The sequence below is a fragment of the Emiliania huxleyi genome (assembly GCF_000372725.1).
Source record: "Emiliania huxleyi CCMP1516 chromosome Unknown EMIHUscaffold_123, whole genome shotgun sequence".
In the NCBI taxonomy this organism is placed as follows: Eukaryota; Haptophyta; order Isochrysidales; family Noelaerhabdaceae; genus Emiliania; species Emiliania huxleyi.
In genome coordinates this window covers 36,020-62,170 of record NW_005201360.1, presented here as the reverse complement: position 1 = coordinate 62,170, position 26,151 = coordinate 36,020, and the positions used below count along the sequence as shown (strand labels likewise).

Sequence of the window (26,151 nt, the reverse complement as noted above, 5' to 3'; positions counted from 1 at the left end):
GACGGCCATGCACCACCACCCATCGAATCAGAAAGAGCTCTCAATCTGTCAATCCTCACAATGTCTGGACCTGGTAAGTTTCCCCGTGTTGAGTCAAATTAAGCCGCAGGCTCCACTCCTGGTGGTGCCCTTCCGTCAATTCCTTTAAGTTTCAGCCTTGCGACCATACTCCCCCCGGAACCCAAAGACTTTAGTTTCCCGAAAGGTGCTGAAGGAGTCACAAATGGAACATCCTCCAATCCCTAGTCGGCATGGTTTATGGTTAAGACTACGACGGTATCTGATCGTCTTCGATCCCCTAACTTTCGTTCTTGATCAGTGAAAACATCCCTGGCAAATGCTTTCGCAGTGGTTCGTCTTCCGCTGGTCTGAGAATTTCACCTCTCTCGGCGGAATACGAGTGCCCCTGACTGTCCCTGTTAATCATTACTCCGGTGTTCGAAACCAACAAAATAGCACCAGAGTCCTATTTCATTATCCCATGCTAATCCATGCAAGAGCGACTGCCTGCTTGAAACACTCTGATTTTTTCAAAGTAAAAGACCCGTCTCCCGCGCCCGCTCAGTTAAGAGTAGGCGCGGTCTCCGGGTGGAAGGACGCGCCGGCCAGTGCATACCCATCGGCAGACCGGTCGGCCCGCCCCGAAATCCGACTACGAGCGTTTTAACTGCAACAACTTTAATATACGCTATTGGAGCTGGAATTACCGCGGCTGCTGGCACCAGACTTGCCCTCCAATTGATCCTCGTGAAGAGATGTAAATTGTACTCATTCCAATTACAAGACTAAAATAGCCCTGTATTGTTATTTCTTGTCACTACCTCCCTGTGTCAAGATTCGGGCAATTTACGCGCCTGCTGCCTTCCTTGGATGTGGTAGCCATTTCTCAGGCTCCCTCTCCGGAATCGAACCCTAATTCTCCGTTACCCGTTAACGCCATGGTAGGCCTCTATCCTACCATCGAAAGCTGATAGGGCAGAAATTTGAATGAACCATCGCCGGCGTAGAGCCGTGCGATTCGAGCAGTTATTATGACTCAGCACGCAACCGGAGACCGGTTTGGTTTCTTATCTAATAAATACATCCCTCCGTGAGTCGGGAACTCCTGCATGTATTAGCTCTAGAATTACTACGGTTATCCAAGTAGCAAGGTACCATCAAATAAACCATAACTGATTTAATGAGCCATTCGCAGTTTCACAGTATAGTCGCTTATACTTAGACATGCATGGCTTAATCTTTGAGACAAGCATATGACTACTGGCAGGATCAACCAGGTAGCCCGCAGACAACCCGCGGGGAGGGAGCCTAGTCGGAGACCAGACCCCCTCCCACAACGGAAGTCCCGGACCAGACAGGGGCAGGCCAGCGCGCGCGGTCCGAGTCAGAGCCCTCCGTCTCCGGAGGGGACAAGAGACCACCGCGCGCGGCCGCCCAGAGTCTGACCGACAGTGCTCACTCCAAGGCCAACAAAGCCAAGGACACGTGTCGTAATCATGTTACGGAGCGCGGCTCTAGTCAGAGACGCAGCCCTCGCGCAGCGCCAAGCCGCGGGCCGGCCCAGTACGGGCGGCCTCGCGGGGCGCCGCGCGCATCGCGCCTCCACTCAAGGATTCGCACGACCGCTCGGTGGCTAGAAGCGCATCACAACCGACACGCCGCAGCTCCACAGCAGGGCGGGAGCCGCTCCGTAAGGGGAGGGCTGCACCGCTGAGCCCGCCAGGGCCTTGTTACGCGGGGCCAGTCGAGGCGCCACCGCCACCGACAGTGCAGCCAGCCGACCCGCGCCCAGAGGAAACCTCCGAGCTGCGAGCCAGCCGCGCTGCGGGGTGAGGCGCACGAAGCGTCTGCCCATCGGGAAACCATCTGCTTCTCACACACAGCCGCTGCCCAGGCGGCCCCATCCAGTCCGGAGGGGCACAGCGAGGGAGCTTTTGCGTCGGGGGAGGGTGAGTCCCCGCGGCGGCACGTGCTGACCAGGCGTCTACGTAACCGAGACTGGGGCCGGATCGCGCAGTGGCGACCCAACCCCGCCCAGCACCGCCTCACACGCACCAGCCGCTCAGTCAACCTACCGGGCCGCGGCTCAAACCGTAAGCAAAAGTCTGCTCCGGCGAACCGCGCCGAGGGAGCACCGCGCCGGCTGCCTCGCGGCCGCCGTTCTGCGCGTCTCCTCACCTATCCACCTGCTTGGGTGGCCGAGAGGGCGGTACCGACCGCGCGGGCAGCACCGCCAGACAAGCCCCAGTGTGTCCGCGCCGGTGCGCGTACTCGCGTTTGTATTCGCCGCAGAAATGCGTATTCCTCTAAGTGGTACGCCGGAGGGCGCCGCTTTGATTGGGTGAGACCATTACGAGCCGAGGCGCGGACACACTGGGGAAACTGCGGTCCCAGTCATACCGATTCGCCCCGAAGCCGAATGGAATGGGACTGGGGATGCAAATGCGAACCGAACGCGACGTTTTGACTAGGAAACGCGCACACCGACTGCAAACAAAGCCAAACACACCCGAAACGAAGCGACTTGGGCCCCGCGGAGCCGGGAGACGGGCTCCGGGACCGGGGCGGACGGCACACCGACCTCGCCGCACCACACCCCGCCGCCCCGCCTCGGTGCACGGGACCGGGACGCCCCCGCCGCGGCCCCCCCCACCGCTGGGCGGGCCCCGCCGCGCCCCTCCGCCCTCCTCGCCCCACGGGCGGCCCCCCGGCTCCGGAGACCGGCGCCCGGCCCTCTGCGCCCGACCGGCGACCGCGCCGCGCGGCGGCTCTCTCGAGGCGCCGCCATGCGCCTCGGCGGCGGGGGGTGGACGCAGGCGCGGGGCGTCCGTCGGCCCTAGCGGTGGTGGTGGTTGGTGGGGGGGGGGGGGCAAAAGCCTCTCCTTCCCGGCCCCGCTGGGGAAGCCCGTGCCACGGACTGCGTGGAAGGGGCCCCGGGGAGAGGCGACCAGGTCAAACGGTGCCGCCGGGGGTGGGGGGGACGGTGACCCCACCGAAAGGAGAGGGGCCCCAGCTCTGCGGGATGAGGGGGGGCCCCCCCCCCCCCTGTAAAAGGGGAGGGGGGCCAAGGGGCAGGGGGGGGGGAGAAGGTAGGACGCCACCCCCAGAGGGGTGTGTGCGGGGCAGCCTTGAGCGGGCCGACGCTGGCGCGCCGCGTATCGTTGCCGAGCCGAGAGGAGCGAGGCGCCGATCGCGCGCAAGTCGAGGCCGTCGCCTCCAGCGCATATGCTCGGCCTCGATCGCCTTGTCGCCGCGCCAGTCTGCGGCAGGGACGCGTGCGGGTGCGCGCTAGGGCCGAGGTGGCGGGGGCGGGGATGGCTGGCGGGTGGCGGAGAGGCGGCGTGGGGAGAGTCCCGGGCGGGGCGAGAGGCGGGGCCGAGGGAGAGGGCTGGGGGAGGGGCGAGAGGTGGCGGGGGGCGGGAGTTGCGGCTCGCACCGTGCAGCGCTGGCAGCCCCGACCGGCGGGGACCGCTCGCCGGGCCCGCCAAGCGGCACGCCACGGCAATCGCGGCAACGCTTCTTCGGCCGGCGCTTGGGCCCTCACCGCCGCCGTCAGCGGCCGTCAGCGCAGCGCCTCCGCCGCCGTGGGCCCGCCCCTCGCGACGACAACGCCCTCCGCAGCGGCGAAACACGCCGCCGGCCGCCGGAGCGCCGCGCGGGAGCGCCGGCTCACCGATGAGCGGCGCGGCGACCGCGCCATCCGCCCCCGCCGCAGCAGCGCCGCCCGAGCTGCTCTGGACGCGCCCTGCGAGGCGGCGCATGCCGTCGAAAGATGTAGACAGCGACGGAGGAGGAGGAGGAGTCGAGGCGGCGGCGGGGCGGCGCCGCCGACGCTGGCCCCCGCGCCGCCCAGCCGCTCCAGCCCGACTCGAGGTTGCAGCGACCCGAGCCTGCGGGGCTGCCGCCGAGGAGTGCGGAGAGAGATGCGAGAGAGGGGGGAGAGCGGCGAGGCGAGCAGATAGCGCGCCTCAGCAGAGGCGAGAGCGCCGCGGCCGCGGCCGCGCCTCACGCACGAGCGACGAGCCGCGCAGCCCGCCCTGCAGCGGCGCGCAACCTACGGCAGAGAGCGCCGATGAGACCTGGTGTGAGGCCGACGGCGGCGGGGATGGCGCGGTGCGCGGTCGGCGGAGGAAGGGGCGGGGCGGAGGGACAGAGGCCTGCCGAGAGGCTCCGAGAGAGGGAGGGAGGGAGGGAGGGAGATATCGCGAGGTGAGGAGCGCGCAGTGAGGGCGAGAGAGGGCGGTGCGGTGGCGACGCCGCGGCGTGGCGCGAATGGGAAGAGTGCGGAGAGAGGTGCGAGAGAGGGGGGAGAGCGGCGAGGTGAGCAGCTAGCGCGCCTCAGCAGAGGCGAGAGCGCCGCCCGCGGCCTGACGCACGAGCGACGAGCCGCGCAGCCCGCCCTGCAGCGGCGCGCAACCTACGGCAGAGAGCGCCGATGAGACCTGGTGTGAGGCCGACGGCGGCGGGGATGGCGCGGTGCGCGGTCGGCGGAGGAAGGGGCGGGGCGGAGGGACAGAGGCCTGCCGAGAGGCTCCGAGAGAGGGAGGGAGGGAGGGAGGGAGATATCGCGAGGTGAGGAGCGCGCAGTGAGGGCGAGAGAGGGCGGTGCGGTGGCGACGCCGCGGCGTGGCGCGAATGGGAAGAGTGCGGAGAGAGGTGCGAGAGAGGGGGGAGAGCGGCGAGGCGAGCAGATAGCGCGCCTCAGCAGAGGCGAGAGCGCCGCGGCCGCGGCCGCGCCTCACCCACGAGCGACGAGCCGCGCAGCCCGCCCTGCAGCGGCGCGCAACCTACGGCAGAGAGCGCCGATGAGACCTGGTGTGAGGCCGACGGCGGCGGGGATGGCGCGGTGCGCGGTCGGCGGAGGAAGGGGGGGGGCGGAGGGACGGAGGCCTGCCGAGAGGCTCCGAGAGAGGGAGGGAGGGAGGGAGGGAGATATCGCGAGGTGACGGGGGAGCTGCGGGGCGGAAAGAGGGGAGAGCTGGCCGGGATGAGGAGTGAGAGCGCGGCGGTGGTGCGCCGCGCGCCGCTGCGCACCTGTAGCTGCACGCCTGCCTAGCGCACGGCCTCGGTCAAAGGGTGGCAGAAACGCGACGCGGAGGGCTGCGGCGGTGGCAGGAGCACTGGAGCGGCGGCGTGGTGGCGGGAGCGAAGGTGCCTGAGGCAGTGTGCAGCGGGCGTGGTGAGGCTCGAGGCTGCCAAGTGCGAGTGTGCGCGGGAGGCCGGTCGGGAGGCTAGCTGGCTCCCATCGCAACTCACACGCGGCTGTGGCACACGGGGGAGACGCTGCTGCCTCTCGTGGCACTGCTCAACGACGCTCAACGCCGACCGTCGGGGGGTCTGGTTGGGCTCTGTGCGGCTGGAGGAGAGCGGAGAGTGGAGCGGTGGTGTGCCCGAGTGCAGAACGGCGCACGCTGCGCACCAGCAGCGCCCGGAGAGAGGCGGACGGCCGCAGGTCTCTCTCGTCTTCGTTTCAAGGCCGCCAAAAGAATTTTACAGCAAACTCCCTCGCACAACACTGGGCACGGGACTGGCGCGCACTGGCACTAACACAGGTGCCAAAAGAACCTCACTATCCGCATCGGTAAAGGCGCGACGCGTCGATTGACGATCTATGCTTTTGACCCATCAGTCTCCCAACATGTTGTGTGACATTAGTCAAATAAATCACTTCACGGCGGTCCGTACGTGAGCCCCGCGGGCGCGGCGGCGCGGCGCGTCCTGCAACGCCTGTCCACACTCCTCGGGAGCACACACACGGACATGAAGCGCGCACACGGCCCAATGGCCGTGCACGAGCAGCAGCGCAAGCGCCGCCAACCGCACCGACACTTTTGACCGTGTGCCGCACTTCCCGAATCCCTTCACACCCCACTGTCGCGCAATGTGCCGGCTGGTGTGCGGCTTCTGCCACGCCCACTCGAAAGCGAGCGCATCACTCTTCGAGGAGAAGCCGCGCACAACCAGAAGAATGCGCCACGGCCGTCCCGCGGCGGGCGCGCCACCTCCCGAGAGCTCGCCGTTGTGCTGGCGCAGTCGTCGGACGGGGTCGGGGCTCGCACCGACGTAAGTCCTCCGACAGCTCGAATCTCGCAGGAAGTAGACGCGCCACGCCGAATCCTACTCCTCCTCCTCCTCCTCCTCAGCCTCGTCGTCGAGCGCGTTGCCGTCTCGCTCGTCCTCCAGCCTCATCTGACCGATTGATACGCTCTCGACCCGCGAGGCCATGTGCGTGTGCCCACGCGAGCGTGGTCGCCTGCCAGGGAGCGAGGGACGGGCTGAGCATGTGCGACCGGGTCAGGGTGATTGCTGTGACGGGACGCGCCCGCATCTGAACTGCTGCTCAATGAGAGCCAGCAATGCGGGCGCCACGCTCAATGAGCCTGCTCGGTTTACCGAGGCCGTGCTCTTCGAGCCGACGGCGTGGAAGTCGTGCGAGGGCTATGTGTACGGCGACCGTCACTCTGCATCGCCCGCCACCGCAGCTCCTCCGCTCTCTCTGCCTTTGCCACCCTCGCATCGTAGTCGTCGCCATCCGGCCGAACCCACACGCCTCGCAGGTAGTCCCAGTCGCATGGAACGCCAGAGACGGTCGGGGCTCTGGCTCGGGGCCTGGGAGTGCCGCCGGAGCACGTACAGCGTTCAATGCCTGCCGACGCTCCGTCCGAGCCGACGACATGTGTAGATGAAGGAGGCAGGTGGCCAATAGCGACCATCGTTGCGAAATAAGCTGTGGGCCGCTCCCAGTGGGGTCGTGGTCGAGACCGAGGTGTCGAACTGAGAGCCACTACTGGAGGCTTCCTCCGGCCACCGCTCGACTACCCACGCACATGGCCGGTCCTGTGGCTTGCCTGGACTCGCTCAGAAGCCTCAATTCGCGCACACCTTTGCTCTCTGGCTCCCGCGAGTGCGTTCAGGCCACTCAAGCAGGCGACGCCGAGCACCCGCGACGCATCTCGCTGGGGCGCCACCTATCGACCCGACTGATTGGCAGCATCAAAGCCGACCCCATGACGGTCCTTCAGCCCCACGAGGTAGGCAGTTGCGCCCTGATCTCGCTCCAAGACGGCCAACGCCGTGTCCGGCACCTGCTGGCTGCTTCACGGGGATGCCCCCCCCGGACACATGCTGCAGCCCCGAGTGGATATATTGGTCGTTTGTGGGTCCCCCAAGACTACTCTAGTAGGGGCCGGGCGCTTGAGCGTCGGCGGTACACCTGTGCAGATGTTGCACGGGTGAAATGGCTCCTCGTACAGGGTAGGAGGCAGGTGGTGGGTTTGAGTGTCGTGAGTGCTTGCAGCCACGAGTGCAGCACCGTTTGTGACTCCCATGGATGCAGTTGGGTGGGGCACGGTGCTGGGGGGCGGTCCGGTGCGCCACAACAGCCTCCCTGGCTGACCCCCATCCAGTTCGACACCTCTATCCTGACCGTGGAACCCCAACTTCAACCGGTCATATCTCGGGCGGACTGGCATCTCAGGAGCTCATCCTGGGCGGTTTGGGGAAGTCTTGGGGGTGTACTCGAAGGTGGGAAAAAGAGTTTTGCGCGAGATCTTAACCGGGGGGCAGTCTGAGCACCGTGAAAACAGCGGCCCACAGCTTATGTTGAGTGACCGGGAGCTCTCGCAGCTCTGCAAGCTGTCTTGGGTGGTACAGTGGTTGTAGAATTCTAGGAGCCCCCCTCACTCACAGCAGAAAAGAACGGCTAGCGCACCACACCCCTCTCCTTAAAATCCCTGTGTGGTGGCGGCGTGCCGTCCTCTGTTGTCTGTTTTCTTTCTTTTTTCAGCAGAAGAGAACGAGAGATATCGAGCGGAGGGACGAGACAGAGCATGAAGCGCAGGAGAGAGAACGAGGAGAGTGGGACGACCGCGAGGTGGCATGAAGGTTGCGAGGGCTGCGAAGGGAGATAGGAAGAGGCAGACGCACGCCCAAGTGCCAAGACGCAAGAGGGTGGGCGACGGTTAGCTTCCTAGGCTAGCAACAGGCACACACCTTCCTTCCGTGAAATCCCTGTGTGCAGTGTGGTGGCGGCGTGCCGTCCTCCCATCCTCCCCTCCCTCCGTTGGGTTGTCCCCGTGAACCGTGTGTTTTCTTTCCGTTTCTTATATCGCTGTGAAGTGTGATCTCAGGTGTGTGACCTGGGCCCGGAGACTGTAAGTGTTGCTTGTTAGTGAGTTGTGATTACGACCTAACACGCACAGGGCCGCTGCTCTCGGTACTCGTCCTGCGTGCGACGGAGATGGCCTCGGGCGGCTTGCCGCGCATCAGAGTCACGGCCAACGCCGCAGCCGTGGGCAGCAGATACAGCCACACGGTGGTGCGAGCGGCGCCGGCATCGATGGCCGCCGTCGCGGCCGTGGACGAGGCGTTCTTTTCGTCGAGCGAGGCCGCATGCGGAGGCGACAGGGCCGACAGCAGCGCGTTGCAGCACACGATGCCGAGGGGCAATGCGATTCCTCTCGCCATCCCGAGGAGCGCGCCGACGACACTGAGCTGATCCTGCGCGGCGAACGCCAGCACAAACCCGGCGTTCGCGGGCTGGAAGAGCGACTGCCCCGCCGCCAGCAGCACCATGCTCGCTCCCATCGGCCAAAAGGAGCCGAGGCCGGCGCCGAGCAGCAGGATGGCCGCCGCGAGCAGCAGCAGGGAGAGGGCGGTCTGCGCCCTGGCGCTTAGGCGCGCCGCCAGCCGCCCGCTGCCCAGCCCTCCCAGGAGCAAGGTGAGCGGCTGGCACAGCATCGCCAGCCCCGTGTCTGCCTGGCTCCACCCCATGCCCAGCTGCAGGTACAGGGGCGTCAGGTAGCGCGCGAGCGAGACGCCAAAGTAGAGCCCGCACGCGGAGAGGACGCCGCAGCGGATCGGCCACGAGGCGAGCACAGGCCGCGGCACGAGCGGCCTCGCGGCGCACCGCAGCCACAGGGCGAGGAGGAGGAGGAGGAGAGCCGAGCCGACCGCCATCCACAGAGAGGTTGCTGCCTCCTGCTCTTGCGCGGCCGAGAGGGTGAAGAGGCTTCCTCCGACCGACGCAAAGGTGAGCACGCTGCCGACCGGGTCGAGCGACACGCCGCCGGACGCGGGCGTGTCGGGGAGGGTGCAGACGAGCGCCATCGCGAGCACGCCTGCCGGGTGAGGGCTGGCGAGGGTTCGGGTGTGGGCAGATGCGGATCTCTTCGAGGCATGCACACCAGGATGGCTGTGTGTGCACAAGTGGGGAACCACAAATTGGATGGCGCGCCTGTGGGAAGGTTGATGAGGAAGACGCTCCGCCAGCCGAAGGCCGAGGTCAGCAGCCCGCCGAGCGGCGGCCCAAGGCTCATGCCCAAGCCAATCATGCTGTGGCTGTAGCCGATCGCGACCGAGGTCTGCTCTGGCCTGGTGAAGAACTTGACCATCGCGAGCGAGTTGCTGCTCATGAGCGATTGGCCCAAGCCCTGCACGGCACGCAGCGCAATCAGCGCCTCGATGGAGGGCGCAAAGGCGCAGCTGGTGGAGCTCCCGATGAAGATCAGCAGCCCGACCCGGTACACGCGCGGCTTGCTGTAGCGGTCGCCCAAGCGGCCTGCGGCGACCTGAGTCGAGGCGCTCAGCAGGAGGTAGACGAGCACGACCCACTGCGCTCTGTGCAGCGGCGTCGCCAGCTCCTTTGCAATCGTGACGAGGCACACGTCCATCACGCCTTGGTCGATGGTAGTCAAGAGCGAGCCTGGCATGAGTGTCAAAATCATGCACGCTGCGGAGTAACGAGGCGTGCTTGCTTGCGGCTGCGCACTGGCTGCTGCTGCACCCGCTTTCACGGGAGAAGCGGTCAGCTCTTCAGCTGCGCCCGCTTTCAACGGAGACGCGGTCAACTCCACGGCAGCGTGAGCGTCGCTGCGCAACACGCCCGCTGGAACTGCACGCTGGGCCTCGGACGCCAGCCTCACCGCACGAGGCATGGAGGACGCCAGCCTCACCGCGCGAGGCATGGAGAGCTCTGTAAGGGTTTTGAGCACGCAAAAGTGCGCGTCAAGCCACCATAGGAGGCGAGCACATGCTGGGTCCCCGGGTTCCGGCTCCTAGCCAGATAGGGGGTCTGCGGACTGGCTGGCCCCTCCCAGATAGGTAGGTAGGTTGGTCTTGTTTGGCCCAAAAGGGCCCTGCAATAGGTAGGTACCCCCTATTTTCATCTTTTTTCGCTTCGCTGCGCGGCCTGGGGATAGGTAGGTAGGTAGGGCGTTCTGGCGCGAGTCAGTCCCAACAGACCCCCTATCCGGCTAGGAGCCGGAACCCTGCCGTGCCCGAGGCTCGAACAAACACCGCTAGGGTAGCTACCCGCACTCCTGGGGGCAGCAGCTTGTCACTGCCGTGGCTAGGCGCCGCCGCGACGCCCTGCGCGGCGTTTGGCTTCTCCTTCAAGGTCTGATACAGCGCCGCCACGTCGCCGAGAGCGAGCTCGTCGCGGCTGTAAGCCCAAAAGAGGCCGAAAACGCCGAGAGACGTGACGCCGCGCGCAAGCAGCCACGGCCACCTCTCGCTGGCGAGACGTCGCTGCTTGCGCCGGTACTCGCGAGTCGTCGTCAGCAGCTCTGAGATAGCTTGAGATACAACTGCCTATCGGGCTGGCCGCCAAAGTGGCTGGGACGGCGTCTCTGCCCACACGATCGGCTCCCGCGGCCTGGGTGGTGGCAGTGGCACTCCCTGTACCCTGTCCCTGAGGCTCCCTGGTTTTTTCTATAAAATGAACTCGGGGGCACGGGACGCGGCACAAACGGGGCACCAGGCTACAATCTGGTATTGTTGAGCACTCTCTGGTCAATCAACCTTCGCCGGGCGAGCCTGCCTCTCGCTGCGCAGCGGCGCGACCCGTGAGGCTGCCGATCGTCGAACTGGGCTTAGCTCTCAGTCAAGATATTGTGCATATGGTCGGTCGGTCTCTACATCTCTTGGCTGAGCACGACCGATGAATCGGCAGCAGGCAGGGAGACAGGAGGCTCGCTGTGTGAGTCGGCCACGCAGAGTCGGAAACCGGCAGCAAGAGGGTAAGGTAGGTAGGTAGAAAGGTGAAGAACAGTCAGGCTCGGACTGGGGTATATGCTGAATAAAAAGAAAACGAAACAGTGATGTCCTGGCCTCGCTCCAGCTTCGCGGCGCACAAGCTGACCGAGGTGGAGGACTCCGACACGACCCTGCTGCACCACCTCACGCGGCTCCAGCAGGCCTACCAGAGTCGGCTGCCGCCCACTCTAGCCGAGGACGAAAACCTCGGCTTCGATCTCAACGCCGGGAGGGCCGGTGCGCAAGCACGGCTGGCATTGTTGTTCGACCCAAAGGACCGCAAGCAGCGGCTCGGGCCCGAGACGGCGCAGGCAGTCTTCCGCGCGCTGACAGGGCCGAACGCACAGGGCGCGTGCTGGAAGGGGTGGCGGCAGAGCGGCTTTGGCGAGACACAGGTCAGCGGCCCGCGGGCTGCTGTCGTCCACGCGGAGGCCATCGTCGCTTGCTTCGAGCGGCTGTGGGGCCAGCCGGCGGTGTGCGAGGGCGTACCCACGACCATCCTGCGCCCGCCTCGCAGCGCAGCGCTCGGCGCGCACGTGGACTCGGCGTCCCTGCTCGAGCTGTACGTGGAATGCCGCTCGCTGGCCTTGGCTGCCACGCGCGCGGCGGGAGCGACAGAGAGCCTCGAGCGTCAGTGGGCGGCGCTGCACGGCTGCCAGGCGCTCGTCCACTGGGCGGGGCCACACTGCGCCGCTGCAAAGGCGGACGGGAGCACGTGCGGCCTCGCCCGCCTCTCGGTGCCTCGCTTCTTTGCGCTGCTCTCTCTGCTGCACCCCGACCACCCGCACGACGCCGCGCCGTTCGCGCCACCCAAGGCCAGCGACAGGCGCGCCGCTGCGCCGGACAACTCCGATCCGCACGGCCTCTGCGTCCCGGCGGCGGACGAGGAGCGCGCGGCTCTGCTGCCTCGCGCCGCCTCCGAGCCGAGCGTCTCCCGCTTCCTCGCGCGGGGCGGCCCCGTCTTTGCGCCATTCTTCAGCAAGGCCGCGCTGCTCGCGCTCAACGAGGTGCTCGCCGCCCTCGAGCTGCCCGCCGCCAACGCCGCTCCGACGCGGCCCGGCGCGGCGACGGCCGCGTGGCTGCAGCGGCTCGAGTCGCGCGGTAAGCTCGCCGAGCTGCGGCTCGTGCTGCGAGCGGCGCTGCCTCCCGACGGCCCCGTGGTGCCCGCGCCGATGGTGCCGGCGGCAGCGGCCGGAGACGCCCGCGGCGAGAGCTGCGCCGGCGGCTGGCAGTACCCGCTGTGCGTGACGTGGCTCCGCGGCTTCCCGCACATGGCTCGCGAGGGCGGGCTGCGGCTCACCTTTGTGCCGTGCTTGCTGCCGCGGCCGCCGGCGACGGCGGCGGGGCTCGAGAGGATGGAGACCATCGAGGCCGAGCGGTGCATGCGCCACCCCCCCTCTCTCTGCCCGCCCTCTCTGCGCTCCCTCCCTCGCCTCCCTCGCCTCCTTCGCCTCGCCTCCCTCGCCTCCCTCACAGCGCCTTACCTTGCAGCGCCTCACTGCAGCGCCTCACCTCGCCCGCCTCGTGCGGCCCAGGCGGCGCACCCTCCGGCGGGCGCAGCTCATGCAGCAGGGCGAGTACGCCGCCATCCGAGCCGACTCGCAGCTGAGCCGACCAATCGCTGGTGGGGCGGTGCACTCGCATCCAGAGCAGGTCTGCTCACCCGCGTGCACCGTGCCTCGCACTGTTAATGCCGTCTCACGAGGGATGTCAAGAGATGCGAGGGGCTGCCTTTCCCTTGCCACTGTGTGTGTGTGTGTGTGTGTGTGTGTGTGTGTGTGTGTGTGTGTGTGTGTGTGTAGATCTGTCTGCGCCTCACCTCGTGCCACCTCCGAGCAGGAGGAGCAGATGCACCGCGACTACGACCGGAGCGCGTACGCCACCGTGGAGGAGCTGCAGGCGTACGACCTGCTCACGGCGCGGCTCAACGCTCGAGCCGTCGAGGCCATGCGCCTCGAGATGGAGGGCGGGGAGGACGAGCGTGGGAGGGAGGCGAGCGGGCAGAAGCGTGGCAGGGACGCGGAAAGGCAGATCTCAGTGTGACCTCGGAGCACTTGGGAGTATAAATAAATAGACGCGTCAACCCCTTTAAACATTAAAGAAAGAAACCAACCCACACGAGGGATAGGGGAGGAGCAGGAGGACAGGGTCCACACCTGCACGAGCAGGATTTTGGGACGATCAGGGGGACAGGGGGGCTCTCCTGCTCCTGACAAGGGACACGACAGGCTCGCATGTATGTATGTAGTAAGGTGAAGAACAGTCAGGCTCGGACTGGACACCAACGCGGTATGGGTGGACGCAAGACAGATGATGACGACACGCACGAGCGACACACAGACACAAACAAGCTCACAAGACACACAGCCAGCGGGCTGCCACACATCCTGAGTGGGCGTACACATCACTCAGGCCACGTCCCCCCTGTCGCCCCCCCCAGCACTCCAAGGTGCGAAGAGACAAACAACAGGCTCGCAGGCGCGGTCAACCCGGAAGCCGCCCGGGTGCCGCGAGTTTTCTCAGCACCGGTGAAGCCCATGTCACTTCCATGGTCTCGCCGCGTCATTCTGCTCGCCCTCCTGCTTCATCAGACTGGACACGCCCTATCCTTGGCTCCGATCAGCTGGCGTGGCGGCCGAGCACTATCAACGACCGTTCAGCCACGCCACGTGTCGCCTACACTGCTCGCAAAGAAGAAGGGCGGCGGAGGCAAGAAGAAGAAGGGCGGCAAGGGTGGCAAGCAGTCGGGCTTTGCGTGGGCGTCCTCGTTTGAGCTCAAGCCGTGGGAGAGCTCCGCGCTGCGCGAGATTGCCGTCAGGTTGCCGCACCTTTCAGACACGCACCGGGAAGCCGCTCCACCCTGCGCTGGCAGACGCTGCGGACGTGCCAAAGGCGCTGTGGACGCTCCCTGTGGCCTGTGTGATTGTCGGGCACCCGACCGAGGCAGCGAGCAGCGATGCCCAGCTGCCGGCTGCCGATGATGCTGCGGAGGTGGCGGCGGCGGACAGCACGGCGGCGGCTTCGGAGGCCGTCTACGTCTATGCCAACCTCGCTGCGATCGAGGCGCTCGGCTTCGCAGACTGGCAGTCTGCAATCGGCGCGCCGTCCGCCCTGCCGGAAGAGATGTCTAAGAAGTACGAGTCAGGCTACAGCAAGAAGGCCGGCTTGAGGCCAGTGACTCTGCTGGACGCGTCGCGGTGGGTGCTCGAGAAGGCGGCGGTGGAGGGCGGCAAGCTCGTCACGTCGCGCGTCGGGCTGTGCTACGCGTGGAGCGAGTGGCAGGACGAGGACGGGTTTGTGTGCGAGCCGGGCGGGAAGCGGCGCACTCCCGACCCCACGCCGGAGGAGCTGGCGGCAGCCATCGAGGAGAAGGGAGCAGAGGTGCGGCGCCTCAAGGAGGAGGAGGGGCTCGGCAACAAGGACCCGCAAGTGCAGGAGGCGGTGGCGGCGCTTTTGAGTCTCAAGGCTGCCGCCGAGGAGCTCGAAAAGAGCCCTGCCTAGCGCGTACTCCGGGCCAGGTCGAGAAAAGAGCGCGCCGACCGCAGGCCGGTCGCTCGGTGTATAGCGCGAACTCAAATGGCCGCACAGAGGCTGCACTGTGCTGGAAGTCGCCGTCGAGGTTACCGTATCGGAGTCGCCCACGTTTCTTGCGCTCTCTCATGCCTCGTTCACACGCCACACTGGTCACCGGACTCCCCGACTCCGACAGGCGACACGGCGACCCCGAAGCCGATGACGCATGACGGCGACCTAGACGGCGACGCGCCACCCTCGTCACCCCCGACACACGTCTGACTCTCGCCGCCGCGCAGGGTCGCCGACGGGATCCGTACTAAGTTAGTAAGTGTACACGATAAATACGCACGACAGTCAGGTCTCGATACGCAGACAGTCTTTTGTCACCTCGCATCCTCTGGCTTCTTTCGTCGCCACAAGAGCACTTCATCCTCCTCATCGAGCGCGCGAAGCCGTGCAGAAACACGCTCCTGCGCCGCAATCTCTGCAGGCGAGAGTTCCTCAGCTTCGCTATCCGAGCTCGAGCCGTTGTCGCTCTCCTCTATGGCCTCTGCCGTCTCGCGCTGGGGCCACACAAAGACGAGCTTGAGCTGGACACAGACATTAGTCAGCGCAATGACGCCTCCAGCAACGGCCAGGAGCCCGCAGAGGAAGAGTGCGGTAACCACCGACGCGTCGTCACCAGCGGTGGCGAGTGTCTCCATGCGCAGACGGTGCCACAGCGACAGCCCGGTGTGGAGCTGCGAGGTCAAAAGAATTTCACAAGTGCTGCAAAGAATTCACGGCTGCGCTGCGAGAGCAAGGGGGCGGCAGGCGGCGGCGGCGTCGCAGAACGAAGCAGAGAGCGACGCGACAGAGGATGAAGCGACAGGAGAGAGAACGACGAGAGTGGGACGGCCGCGAGGTAGGTGGCATGAAGGTTGCAGCGAGAATCGGCGAGGGACTGCGAAGAGAGATAGGAAGAAGCAGACGCCCAAGGGTTAGGGTGGGCGACGGCTAGCACCACGCTCCTCTCCTTAAAATCCCTGTGTGGTGGCGGCGCGCCGTCCTCCCATCCCTCCCTTGGGGTGTCTGTTTTCTTTCTTTCTTTCTTTCACGGCGCGAAAGCGGATACAAAACAAGAACACAACGTACTCTCTCACATGACAAGCGATCCTACGACAGCGATTGTGGGGACTACATGATCCGTACGTGAAGGGTGGAGGGGCCCGTCCGCGGAGCTAGGCGGTACGGACGCCCTCCGCTCCAACCACTCTGGCTCCACTCTGCGGCCGAGGGTAAGAGGACGTCTGCCGCTTGCTTGTTCTTGACGTCGTTGACCCAGTTGGCACGCCCAGGGGATTTAACCCAGTCGGCACGCGCATTGCGCGCCTGCTTGTTGATGTTTTCGGCGTCGCCTGCAACCGCCGCCATGGAGATCTGCTGCGTGTGGTGGACGACGAAGGAGGAGGCGCTCGCCGACGCCGCCCCGTACACCGTCCGGTCCGTGTTGATGCCCGCCGCTTCCTTGGCGAACACGTGGAGGAACTGCTTGGTGGGCGGCGCAATGCCACCCAAAGTTTCCACGAGCACCAGCCGCGTTATGGCTTTCTTGACCCACTTCGCGTCGTAGTACTGCGCCCCCATCCACTTCCAGCCTGCACTCTTCTTGACCCATCCGTCTCCATACGCGTGGTCTTTGACCCATCCCTTTCCAGTCGAGTGGTCGAGCGGTCCGTCCACCTGACGGCCACGCTCCTTGCACCCCACGACCGCCGTCAACGTCTTGTCCAGCGTGTTTCCAAACCCGTACTGCATGAATGCTTGCCCAGGTGTGAACAACACCTCGTGACCACGGCGCCGCAGGCGCCTGTTGATGGGTCCAGGTGATAGCCCTGGATGGGCAATGCATACTCCTAGTTGGACCTCAGATCGCCCGACCGCGTCCCGGTGCTCTGTGGTCGGATCTGTGACGCCGCCGCACCGCGCCGCGGCCGGGGGCCCTCCGGAGGCCGAGGATGGCCATGGCGGACCGGGACGAGCTCTGGGAGGTAGAGTGTCAGTGTATATATTGTAGAGGCCAACCTTGTGCACAATATATCTCAATCTAGCTAAGCCAGGGGAGGCGATACCGCGGCCGTACAGCAGCTTGATGGTGCTTCGCCGGCGTGCATCCCGGAGCGGTGCCGAACGGGCGGTCCGGGGGAGAAAACTCAGGACAACGCCGACACCGCTCTGATTCGACTTTTGACTTCAAACAAAGACGGCGGCACGTGCCGCGCCGTGGCGCGTGCCGCGCGTGCATCGGAGAAGGGTAGTTCGTCGTGTTCACGCCGGGATCGTGTCCTGAGTAACCTGGGGTCCTGGGCAACCATTCAGTAGAGGTGGCCCACCGACGCCACATTGCCACCTTTGTCCCACGAGCGCCTCCCCGACGTCTTGATGAGCGGGTTCCAGCACTTGACCTCGTAATGCACGTCCCGCATCGTGGCGAAGTCACCGGCCCTTAGCACCCCATTGTGCTTGGAGGTAGGTGCGGTCGCCTTTGTTGGAGTTGGCGAGGGAGACGCCCTTGTATTCTCCCACCGTGACGTGCATGCCTGCGGCGGCCTTCTCGACGAAAGTGGGCGCAATCACTGACAAGTAGAGCCCGTGCCTGCGCTGTATCGCCGTCAGGAACATCGCCGACACCATCTTCGTGTGGTGGAGAGTCCATCAGGGCGCATGTCGAGCCATCCAGCAGCGCCGAACTGGGAGATCGAGATGTAGCGAGTCGCCTCCCTGGACTTAATCGCCTCCGACTGCGGCGTGTTTTTGTCAACCTCCTCGCACGCCGCCACCGCGCCAGGCACGCGATCCACGCTTCGTGGGTCCCGACAGCAGCGAGCATGCCCTGTTTCGGGACTGGAGAGGTGCTCTGCTGCGTGAAGAGGTCGCCAATAGGCGGGATGCGCTGCGCCGACGGCAGCATGGACGGACAGAAGCGGCCAAGCTCGTACGTGTGGCAGAGGCCAAACTCCTTGTCTTGTGCACTCCTTGTCTTGTGCACGCACCGCGTAGATGCGCGCGACATCGCCACACCGTTGGCTGATGTCATTGTAGTGCTGCGCAAGAAAAACAGGACCTCTTTTGGAAAGACTCTACAACACTACGCACTACTATGCAGCTCGGCCAGGCAAGGAAGAAAGGGGATCGGCGATTGATTGTGCGCGCACCCTAGCGCGCACGACAGACAGTCTCGCTCGGGGCGGGGCACTCACACGACGGTCTCGGGGGGCTCGGCGAACCAAATCGCCGCGCTCTCGCCCGCTGTGGACTCCCTTCCTCCCTCCCGTCCGCATGAATGCCCACCACAAGCACCCCACATTCATCCGTTCCATCCTCAGCAGAAGGCGCCGCCGGCGCGCGCGGTGGCCGGCTGGCGCAGCGTGTCCACGCACGCGGCGTGAGCCACGTAAAACTCGCCGGCGCGGCGCGTGCGGAAGTCAAACTCGAGGAAGCCACTGAGGAGCTCGTCCCGGGCGGCGAGGCGGCGCCTACATAACGACACGTCGCGGACGCGTCGTGGACGGATCACCACGGTGCCTCGCCCAAGAGGCAGCTGGGGCGCCGCTCGGAGGCGGCGTCCGCCTCGGAGCGGTCCATCGCGTGGACGGGCTCGCCCGCGTCGCGGAGGCGCGAGACCTGCACCGCGCGGTCGATGACGGCGCGGGGCACGTTGGCCGCCGCCGCGCAGTGGTACGCGAAGGAGCCCTCGGACCGGCCGGGGATGGCGCGGTAGAGGAAGATGACGTCGTCGAGCGTGTCGTCCGCCTCGGTCTTCTTCTCGAGCATGACCTGAGAGCCAGCGGCGGACAAAGAGGCGTGGGCTGACAGCCTGACACGGTGACTCGTCGCCTGACTGTGCATCTCTGCGCGGCGTCCTCTCGTCGCAAGCTCCGCTGTGCTTCGTCTGCGAGGGTGAGAATGGCGGCGGAGCGGGCTGCGGCGGCAGCGTCGGCGTTGGTGGCGACAGCTGTCTACACTCGCCTGCATCGTCCAGAGGCTGAGGCCCGGTCGGTCGACCAGCTCGGGCAGCTCGAGCAGCTCCGTGTAGTGCGTGCACGCGAGCAGGCGGGGGCACTCGCGGCCGCGGTCGAGGAAGTGGCGCAGGCACGCGTACAGGAAGGAGATGCCGTCCTGCGCATTGGTCCCCTTTCCAAACTCGTCGACGAGGCAGAGTGAACGGCGGGTGGAGTGGCGCATCATGTTGCTCATCTGCGTCAGGTCAGCCTACTCAAAGTTGCATCGGTGGAGGCACCCCGCTCGACCCCGCATCCATCTCTGTGCATTGGCTCTGACCATGAAGGCGGAGGCGTTTGCGAGCGTCGACTCGCGCGACACCATCCTCGTGAAGATCGCATCCGTGAGGCCGACCGTCGCCGATTCGGCGGGCACAAACGACCCAATGTGCGCCAGGAAGCAGGTGATTCCAACCATGCGAAGGTAGACTGTCTTGCCACTCGCGTTTGGCCCCGTCAGCAGCAGCATCCGATCCGCCGCCTCGGGCTCGCCCGGAGCGCAGAGGCGGCAGTCGTTCGGCACAAGCTGCTGCGCCGCGTGCAAAAGAGGGTGCCACGCACCCTTGAGGTCGAGCTGCGCGCCATCGACGACGCGTGGGCGGACGAGCTTGTGCTCAATGGCGGCAGTCGCGAGCGCGAGGATGCAGTCGAGCTCGGCGAGGACCTACCTCGTGCCCAGGGGGCGGCGGTCACCATTCTGGGGATGCGCAGCAGCTGGCAGGGCTGTGTGTGGACCGACTGCGCGTCGAGCAGCTCGGAGAGCGAGGCGAGGACCTGCGCCGCGAGGAGGGGAGAAGAGTCGCTATACACGCGGCATCCATAGAAGTGGAGCGCGGGATGAAGCCTGCAGCTCAAGGTGGCGGACGAGATGCGACTCGAGGTCGCGCATCCGCGAGAGGATGTCGCCGTACTTGTCGTCGAGGGAGGCGCACCTTCCGGCATGGGGCTGCTGAAGAAGAAGGGGCGGAGCAGGGGAGGCGGCAGGGCGGCGCCGCACTTCGCAGTCTTGAAGAAGCCTTCGCCCTCTTCGTGGAACTGCAGCGCGAGGCCGGCCGCCTCGAAATCGCGCTCGACATACTCCGCCTCCTCTGGTCGCACCTAGGCGAGTCCGTCGCGGGCAGGCGTCGCTGTCGAAGCCCCCGCTCGTTGCGACGTGACGTGGCACCGCAGTGGCAGGCGCGCCTCTGGCATCGGCATCTTGAGCATAAAGCCGAGCTGCGTGATGAAGACGACGTAGAGCTGGTCGTCGAGCGCGTACTGCGGCATCAGTGAGTGCCGCTCGAGCCGCGCCCGCTCCTCCTGCGCCGTCGAGGTGAGCACGTTTTGCATACCTGCGCAACTCTGCCGCAGATCGTCGAGCTGCGGGTGCACGTTTTCCTTGACGCAGATGTGCTTGGCCGCGCGCTCGTCTTTGCGGCCGGAGGCCTCAAAGTCGACGATGCCAAAAATCATGTTGGAGAGCTCGGCCAGTTCTGTGCTCCCCACCGACGCGAGGCGGGCCATCACGTGGAGCCGCTCGGCGGACGCCTCGGCGGCGAGCAGCATGTCGCGCATGTGGATGGCGCACGCGGCCGTCGAGAGCGCGGCCTTGTAGTCGGCGAGGAGGAGGCCGCCTGCGGAGGGGGGCGAGAATGGGGCGGCCGCCGCACGAGGAGGGGCGCGGTGCAGAGGAGCGGGAGCGCCGCGGTCGAAGCTCGCCCTCAGGCCGCGCACATCCTTGATCTTCTTGGCGAGAGTTTTCCACTGCGGCAGCAGCTCCTGGCGCGAGATGACAAAGGCGATGGACTCCTGCCGCTGCGAGAGAACCTCGAGGTCGAGCGACGGCCGCGCGAACCATGAGCGCAGCAGCTTCTCGCCCGGCTTGGAGCTGGTGTTGTTGAAGAGCGACCAGAGCGAAAAGGCGTCGCGGCTCTTGCCGCCGTGCACCGAAGGGTGGTGGCGGTCGACAAAGATGTTGAGCGAGAGGAGGACCTCGGGCGCGATGCGCATCACCTTGTCGAGCGCGTGCGGCGCCAGCGTGCTGATGGACAGCTGGCCCGCGTCCTCCTTTTGCAGGTGCGCGAGCAGCCCGCCCACGGCGCGCCACGCCTGCTCCTGCTCGCGAGGCAGCTGGTGCTCGAGCCGGATGAGCGACTCGCGCTCCGTGAGCTGGAGCTGATCGTCGTCCTGGGCGCGGCCGTGCATGAGCAGGACCAGCCGCTTCGCGGCGGAGCTGGCGCTGAAGTCGCGCGACTTGCCGAGCTGGACCGGGATCGTGCCCGCCTCGCCGTCCGGGTCCGCCTCGTCCACCGCGGGATCGGCGTCGTCGAGCAGCGTCTCGGCGTCGGCGCCTCGCGAGCTGCTCCCGAGCTGCGCCAGCCAGACGGCGTCGGCGTTGGCGGGAGCGATGATCAGGTCCGGGTTGAGCTCAAACTTGAGCGAGCGCAGCATGTGGAACTCGGTGTCGGCGACTTCGCAGTACCGGAGCGTGGTGCCGTCCTCGAGGTAGGCGGCGCCGAGGGTCTGGGTCTGGGTCTTGTAGACGACGGCGAGGAGAGGGACGCGGGTGGGCTCGTCGTCGGCCATCAGGAGGAGGGGAGGCGGCCGAGGGAGGGAGCGAGCACCGCAGGTTGCGAGCCTGAGGAGACGCTCTGAAAAAGAATTCAGTTCCGCGTGATCCCAGTTGCCCTTGTGATGAAAAAGATAAAACTTCTGTTCGTGTTTCATGACCTAGTAGTATCCCCAGCTGTGAGCGTGTCCACGTTGGAGCCAGGTGTGGCGTGGACGCGAGAGTAGCTGCGCCGTTCATGGGTGGAGGCAACCAATCGATCGATCGATCGATGCGAGTCGACTGGTGTGTGTCGTCGTTCGTGTATCACACCATTACACACCGGTGTGCATTCATCACATGGGGGACAGAACGCCGGCCGCACCCGGCGTGCTAGCAATCTCCGCTTCTATGATGAGAGTAGTCATCGTGCGTCCGCGGTCGGGCTGGCGGGTATATGCCCTCCTCCCCCCAGCCTCGGCGGCGGGCCCGCACGGCGGGTGAGAATGCGGCCGCTGCCACGCAGCCCGCCGTGCACCGCGCCCACAGCACGCCAGCGCCTCGCAGCGCTGGCCGGCTGATTCAGGTCACCACCACCGCGAGCGAGGAGGACGCCGCGGGCGCGCCAAAGCTCGGCTTCCTGCCGCGCGTGAGCATTCGGCTGGACCGGCGCGCGGGCGGTGCTGACTCATCGGTGAGCCACGGTGGCGACGCGGCGCGCCGCTCCGTCAGCCTGGTTGTGAAGCGCAGGCCGCGGCCAGGCAAGGTGGTGACAACCACCGTCTCTGTCGACTACCGGGTGGTGCTGTTTGTGGCCCTCGTCGCACTCATCGCTTCCGCTGCGGGCCTCCCCGTCTCTAACGTCGGCGCCGACAGTGAGCTTGCAATGCCCGCCGCGGTTGAGATTGTTGCGCACGGCCGCGAACTCTCCACGGCGCGACTCCCGCCACAGTCAGCCACAATCTGCGTGGACGATCCGAGCTGCCCAGTACACAATGATGGCTCCTGCGACGATGGCGGTCCCGGCTCTGAGTATAGCCTTTGTGGCTACGGTGCGGACTGCACGGACTGCGGCCCGCGACCCCCGGCGCCACCGTCGCCGCCGCCGCCGCCTCCGTCACCCTCACCGCCGCCGTGGCCCAAGCTGCCTCCGTCAGCATGCTTTCGCACCATCCAGGGGGGCACCTGTGCATCGCACGGGCTCGATGACGTGACGAGCCTAGCGGAGTGCGCGCGTGCACTCGACATAATCAATACCGTTTTTTCAGCACCGTTTTTTGCACCGACGACGCGCTCAGGACGCTCTTGGCCGTCAGGGTGCTTCTCTTCGTGCAGTCATCGTTCGAGTACACAACCCATGTACTTTTTCTGCTCACACTTCAACACCGCTTCGGGATCAACGCCGACTTCCGACCAGTACGTCCACTGCCGCTGTCGGCCACCCTCCGCGGAATGCAGAGATGGCTGTGCCTGGACAAACAAGTTTCCGTGCCCCTACAGCCCTGGCATGAGTATCCCGGGGGTCGCCCAGGACGACGGATCGGCCTGCTTCAACTATTGCTGCAAGACGCCCTCGCCGCCGCCACCTCCTCCCTCGCCGCCGCCACCACTGCCGCCACCTCAACCTCCTCCCTCGCCGCCGCTGCCGCCGCCGCCACCATCGCCGCCGCCGCCCTTCTCGCCAGCCTCCTCCTACGCAATCGAGGTGCGAACTGGGCACCGCTCCAACGAGATTTCCTGGAGCCTCGAGTGCAACGGCCGCCACATCCTCTCGGGCGGACCGTATGGCACGTGGTACAGCCACGAGGACAGCGTGCACATGTACAGCGTCGACCTCCCTCCCCTTTCGAGCTGCACGCTCTCGATGCGCGACTCGTGGGGCAACGGCTGGGACGGCGGCACGTGGTCGGGCATGGGGCAGAAGGACATCACGCTGGGGTGGGGGCACTCTGGCACCCACTCTTTTGTGGTGTCTTTCGCTCCGCCGCCGCCGTCGCCACCACCGCCGCCGCCGCCGCTGCCGCCGGCCTCTCCCTCGCCGCCGCCGCCGCCATCCCCGCCGCCGCCCTCTCCCTCGCCGCCGCCGCCGTCACCACCGCCCTCGTCGCCACCCCCACCGTCACCGCCGCCGCCGCCGCCGTCGCCCCCGCCGTGCCCATGCGAGAGGGTGCTGGTGAGTGGTGCTGGAACACACTATCCGGCTCGCATGGGCGTCTTCGATCGCACCGACCGGCAGACACCCGACGGGCGGTGGGTGTACAAGAATGCGAATGGCGAGTACCTCTACTTTTGGCCGGCGTACAACGACTGGCTCATCGGATCTGACTACACGTCAGACGCTGCCGCCATAAAGAGCACCTCCGGCGACAGCGTGCGCTGTCCGACAAGCGCCTCCTCGTGGAAGGTGAGGACGGGCTCCACCTGGGACTCATTTGACGACGGCATTGATGTCGCGTGCCGCTGTCCCTGCGAGACGGTGCTGGTGACTGGTGCCGAGCAGTACCAGCCACCCAGCATGGGCGTCTTTGATCGCACCGACCGGCAGACAACCGACGGACGGTGGGTGTACAAGAATGCGAATGGCATGTACCTCTACTTCTGGTCGGCATCCAACGACTGGCAGATCAGCACCAGCTACACGTTGGCTGCTGCTGTCATGTATAGCACCTCCGGCGACAGAGCGCCCTGTCCGACCAGCGCCACCTCATGGAAGGCTTGGACGGGGTCCAAATCGGCATCTCTTAATGATGCCATCGCCGTGGCGTGCCCAGCACAAATCTCGATGTACACCGCCGCCGCCGCGTCGGTGCACATCGCCGGCAGCGTTGCTGCCACGGATCGCACCCCCGCAATTGTGAAGTACGAGTCAAGTGGGTGTGATTGCGGCTGGACAGCGACATGGGCTTGCCCCGGAGAACCGCTCGCTGGGCCTGCGGCCTTTGTGGTTCGAGCATACGAGCCAGGATTCTATGGGATGTTTGCCGTTCCCGGTCAGGACGGGCGCACCGTCATATATTGGATGGACGATAGCTTGAAAAAGGGGGACTACCTGAGCGTCGCCGTCCCGGCGCAGCAGCACGCCGTGGAGCGGGACGGCTGCTTTAAAGCCTGCTGCCCTGAGCGGTGGCGCGGACCACCAACTTGGGTTAGTGGATGGTCTATTGATGTGGACAGCGATGAGACGGCGCCCGCTTCAGAGTTTTTGACGCCCACCGTAGTCACGGAAGGCAATCCCAACTGCGAGTGGACCGCCACGTGGCCTTGCCCCGATAAACCTCTTGCGGGGCCAACGAGTTTTGTTGCCAAGTACTGGGATGGCATGGACTCGCTGTCGTTTCCCGGTCTGCGGGAGAGCCTCGCGGTGCCAGGACAAGGGGGGCGGACTGTGAAATACTTGTTCCTCTTCGGCTGGAAACTTGTCCGGTTCCACATCCCGGCGCAGTCGCACGCTGAGCCCGGCTCAGCTGGCTTTGCCGCTTGCTGTCTGACGCCGCCGCCCAGTCCGCCGCCGCCACCGCCACCGCCACCCAACCCCCCTCCTCCTTCCCTGCCGCCGCCCCCCCCGCCCTCGACTCCGCCTCCGTCACCGCCGCCTTCACCGCCGCCGCCGCTGCCACTCGATGTGCCAACTCTCCTTGCGAGCTGGGATTCGACCGTCGGATGCGCCGAGTACCTCGAGTCCAGCGCATGTGCGCCGCAGAGATGCAGTGCTTCTGGCGACGATTCGCCCATTGGCGACGCCTTCCGGTGCTGCTGCACCGTGCTCCAGCGAAACGGCCCCCGAGAGCAGCTCTCCGACTACTTCTTCCCGTGGCTCGAGAGGGAAGGGCTCGAGGCCTTTCAATTGGCACAGATCGATATTGTCAATCACAAGGAGGAGGCCGCTATCGAGAGGCTACGGCCCTTTTGCATCAGAGACCAGCTCGCCACCCCGGGCTACCTTGGCCTCGAATCGGACGGCGATGGGGTGCCGGACGCCGACAGGATGGCGTTGCCGGATGGCGTGGTCGTCGTCCAACGGGTGGTCTGCGGGGCGCTCGAAAATCTCGAGCGCGGCATCGACGTCTTCGGCTACAAGCGAGGCACCATCGCGCCCCTTCAGTACGCCGACTACGAGAAGCTGCTGGACAGCATCGCGATAGAGATGCGCGGGGTTGAGGACAAACGCGATCAGGCTGGCACGCACACCGCGGGCAACGAGTTGACGGTAGGCATTCTGAAGATTGACGAGAGCTTCATGGAGAAGCAACACAAGCAGCAGAGCGAGTACGTGAAGGGGCTGCGCAGCTCAATCACGGCTATCGATCAGAGGATGCGGGGCGCGCTCGAAAAGCTCAAGGAAACGGAGGGGGGGATGCGTCGTCAGCAGCAACGCGAGAAGCTGCTGATCGCGACTATGGTGGCGGACAACACGGTTCGAGACTCGATCTCTCGAGACTTGATGGTGCGTGCTGCCCGTGTAGTCTCTGTCAGTAGTACTCGAGACAGTAGGATGACTCACACTCTCGCCTTTGGACCGTAGGATGAGACCAAAAGGACCCTGGACGCGGCCGTGGCCAACTGCCTATATGCGGGCTTGGAAGGGGGCTTGCAAGCTTGCTGCTTATTTGGAGCTGTCCCGATTTGCTGCGCGGCGGTGCACACCAACTTCGTTGATAGGCTGCTGCCCGTGCCGGCCTCACGGGGTCCAAGGCAGCTGTCGTCCTTGCCCAAGGCACAACCTAAGGCAACGGGGCCGGCTGTTGTGCCGACGTCGGCGAAACCTCCATCAACGCGGACAGGCAAGGAATGTCACGATTTTCGTGGGGCACCACTGCCTTGCGACGAGCTCGAAAAGGCGCGTCGCTTCAACAGCCGCACCGTGCCGGGCTACTTCCTGCGCAGCAGCTACGGCACCATTCGCGATCGAATGAACAGGGCCGGGCTTTTGCACACGGCAGCTGGCAGGTGGGAGGTCGGTCACGCTTGCCCGAACGAGCCAGATACGAAGAGGTCCAGTGGAGTGGAAGATAAAGGGAAGAACCTCTTCGCTCA

General features: G+C 65.7%; 7 protein-coding genes across 7 annotated transcripts; 2 read left to right on the top strand and 5 right to left on the bottom strand.

The window, feature by feature from the left end:
• Positions 1 to 968: 968 nt before the first annotated feature.
• Positions 969 to 2,169, bottom strand: EMIHUDRAFT_440293 (hypothetical protein). The gene has a single exon (XM_005789981.1). The coding sequence runs from the start codon at positions 1,864 to 1,866 to the stop codon at positions 1,645 to 1,647; it is 222 nt and encodes a 73-aa protein (XP_005790038.1). The 5' UTR covers positions 1,867 to 2,169; the 3' UTR covers positions 969 to 1,644.
• Positions 2,170 to 2,444: 275 nt separating this feature from the next.
• Positions 2,445 to 4,358, bottom strand: EMIHUDRAFT_440289 (hypothetical protein). Its single transcript, XM_005789980.1, is given in 5 exon segments — positions 2,445 to 2,844; positions 2,855 to 2,917; positions 3,123 to 3,260; positions 3,437 to 4,054; positions 4,338 to 4,358. 4 exon segments carry the CDS (start codon positions 3,759 to 3,761, stop codon positions 2,837 to 2,839), a joined length of 534 nt encoding a protein of 177 aa, XP_005790037.1. The 5' UTR covers positions 3,762 to 4,054; positions 4,338 to 4,358; the 3' UTR covers positions 2,445 to 2,836.
• Positions 4,329 to 6,283, bottom strand: EMIHUDRAFT_225154 (hypothetical protein; the record flags this gene model as incomplete). The annotated part of the gene is made up of 3 exons (XM_005789979.1): positions 4,329 to 4,400; positions 5,776 to 6,070; positions 6,195 to 6,283. 3 exons carry the CDS (start codon positions 6,281 to 6,283, stop codon positions 4,329 to 4,331), a joined length of 456 nt encoding a protein of 151 aa, XP_005790036.1.
• A 1,898-nt stretch (positions 6,284 to 8,181) lies between these two features.
• EMIHUDRAFT_109649 (hypothetical protein) lies at positions 8,182 to 9,710 on the bottom strand (the record flags this gene model as incomplete). The annotated part of the gene is made up of 2 exons (XM_005789978.1): positions 8,182 to 9,119; positions 9,206 to 9,710. The coding sequence occupies 2 exons, from the start codon at positions 9,708 to 9,710 to the stop codon at positions 8,182 to 8,184; spliced, it is 1,443 nt and encodes a 480-aa protein (XP_005790035.1).
• A 1,389-nt stretch (positions 9,711 to 11,099) lies between these two features.
• On the top strand, positions 11,100 to 13,077 carry EMIHUDRAFT_109648 (hypothetical protein; the record flags this gene model as incomplete). Its single annotated transcript, XM_005789977.1, has 3 exons — positions 11,100 to 12,412; positions 12,570 to 12,687; positions 12,874 to 13,077. The coding sequence occupies 3 exons, from the start codon at positions 11,100 to 11,102 to the stop codon at positions 13,075 to 13,077; spliced, it is 1,635 nt and encodes a 544-aa protein (XP_005790034.1).
• Positions 13,078 to 13,571: 494 nt separating this feature from the next.
• EMIHUDRAFT_225150 (hypothetical protein) lies at positions 13,572 to 14,535 on the top strand (the record flags this gene model as incomplete). The annotated part of the gene is made up of 2 exons (XM_005789976.1): positions 13,572 to 13,847; positions 13,927 to 14,535. The coding sequence occupies 2 exons, from the start codon at positions 13,572 to 13,574 to the stop codon at positions 14,533 to 14,535; spliced, it is 885 nt and encodes a 294-aa protein (XP_005790033.1).
• Positions 14,536 to 18,102: 3,567 nt separating this feature from the next.
• On the bottom strand, positions 18,103 to 19,251 carry EMIHUDRAFT_70448 (hypothetical protein; the record flags this gene model as incomplete). The annotated part of the gene is made up of 3 exons (XM_005789975.1): positions 18,103 to 18,354; positions 18,553 to 18,801; positions 18,871 to 19,251. Coding segments are annotated over 3 exons (882 nt in total), but the record flags the coding sequence as incomplete, so codon positions are not given.
• Positions 19,252 to 26,151: the final 6,900 nt, after the last annotated feature.

Bases quoted from the DNA above. Each gene is read 5' to 3' on its own strand.
- EMIHUDRAFT_440289 (XM_005789980.1), bottom strand. From the start codon at position 3,761: ATGCGCCGCCTCGCAGGGCGCGTCCAGAGCAGCTCGGGCGGCGCTGCT. The intron at 3,261-3,436 runs GTGCGAGCCGCA...TCCCTGCCGCAG, and splicing joins GGGGCTGCCAGCGCTGCACG to ACTGGCGCGGCGACAAGGCG. The intron at 2,918-3,122 runs CCCGCACACACC...CCTTCCACGCAG, and splicing joins GTCGGCCCGCTCAAGGCTGC to TCCGTGGCACGGGCTTCCCC.
- EMIHUDRAFT_440293 (XM_005789981.1), bottom strand. From the start codon at position 1,866: ATGGTTTCCCGATGGGCAGACGCTTCGTGCGCCTCACCCCGCAGCGCG.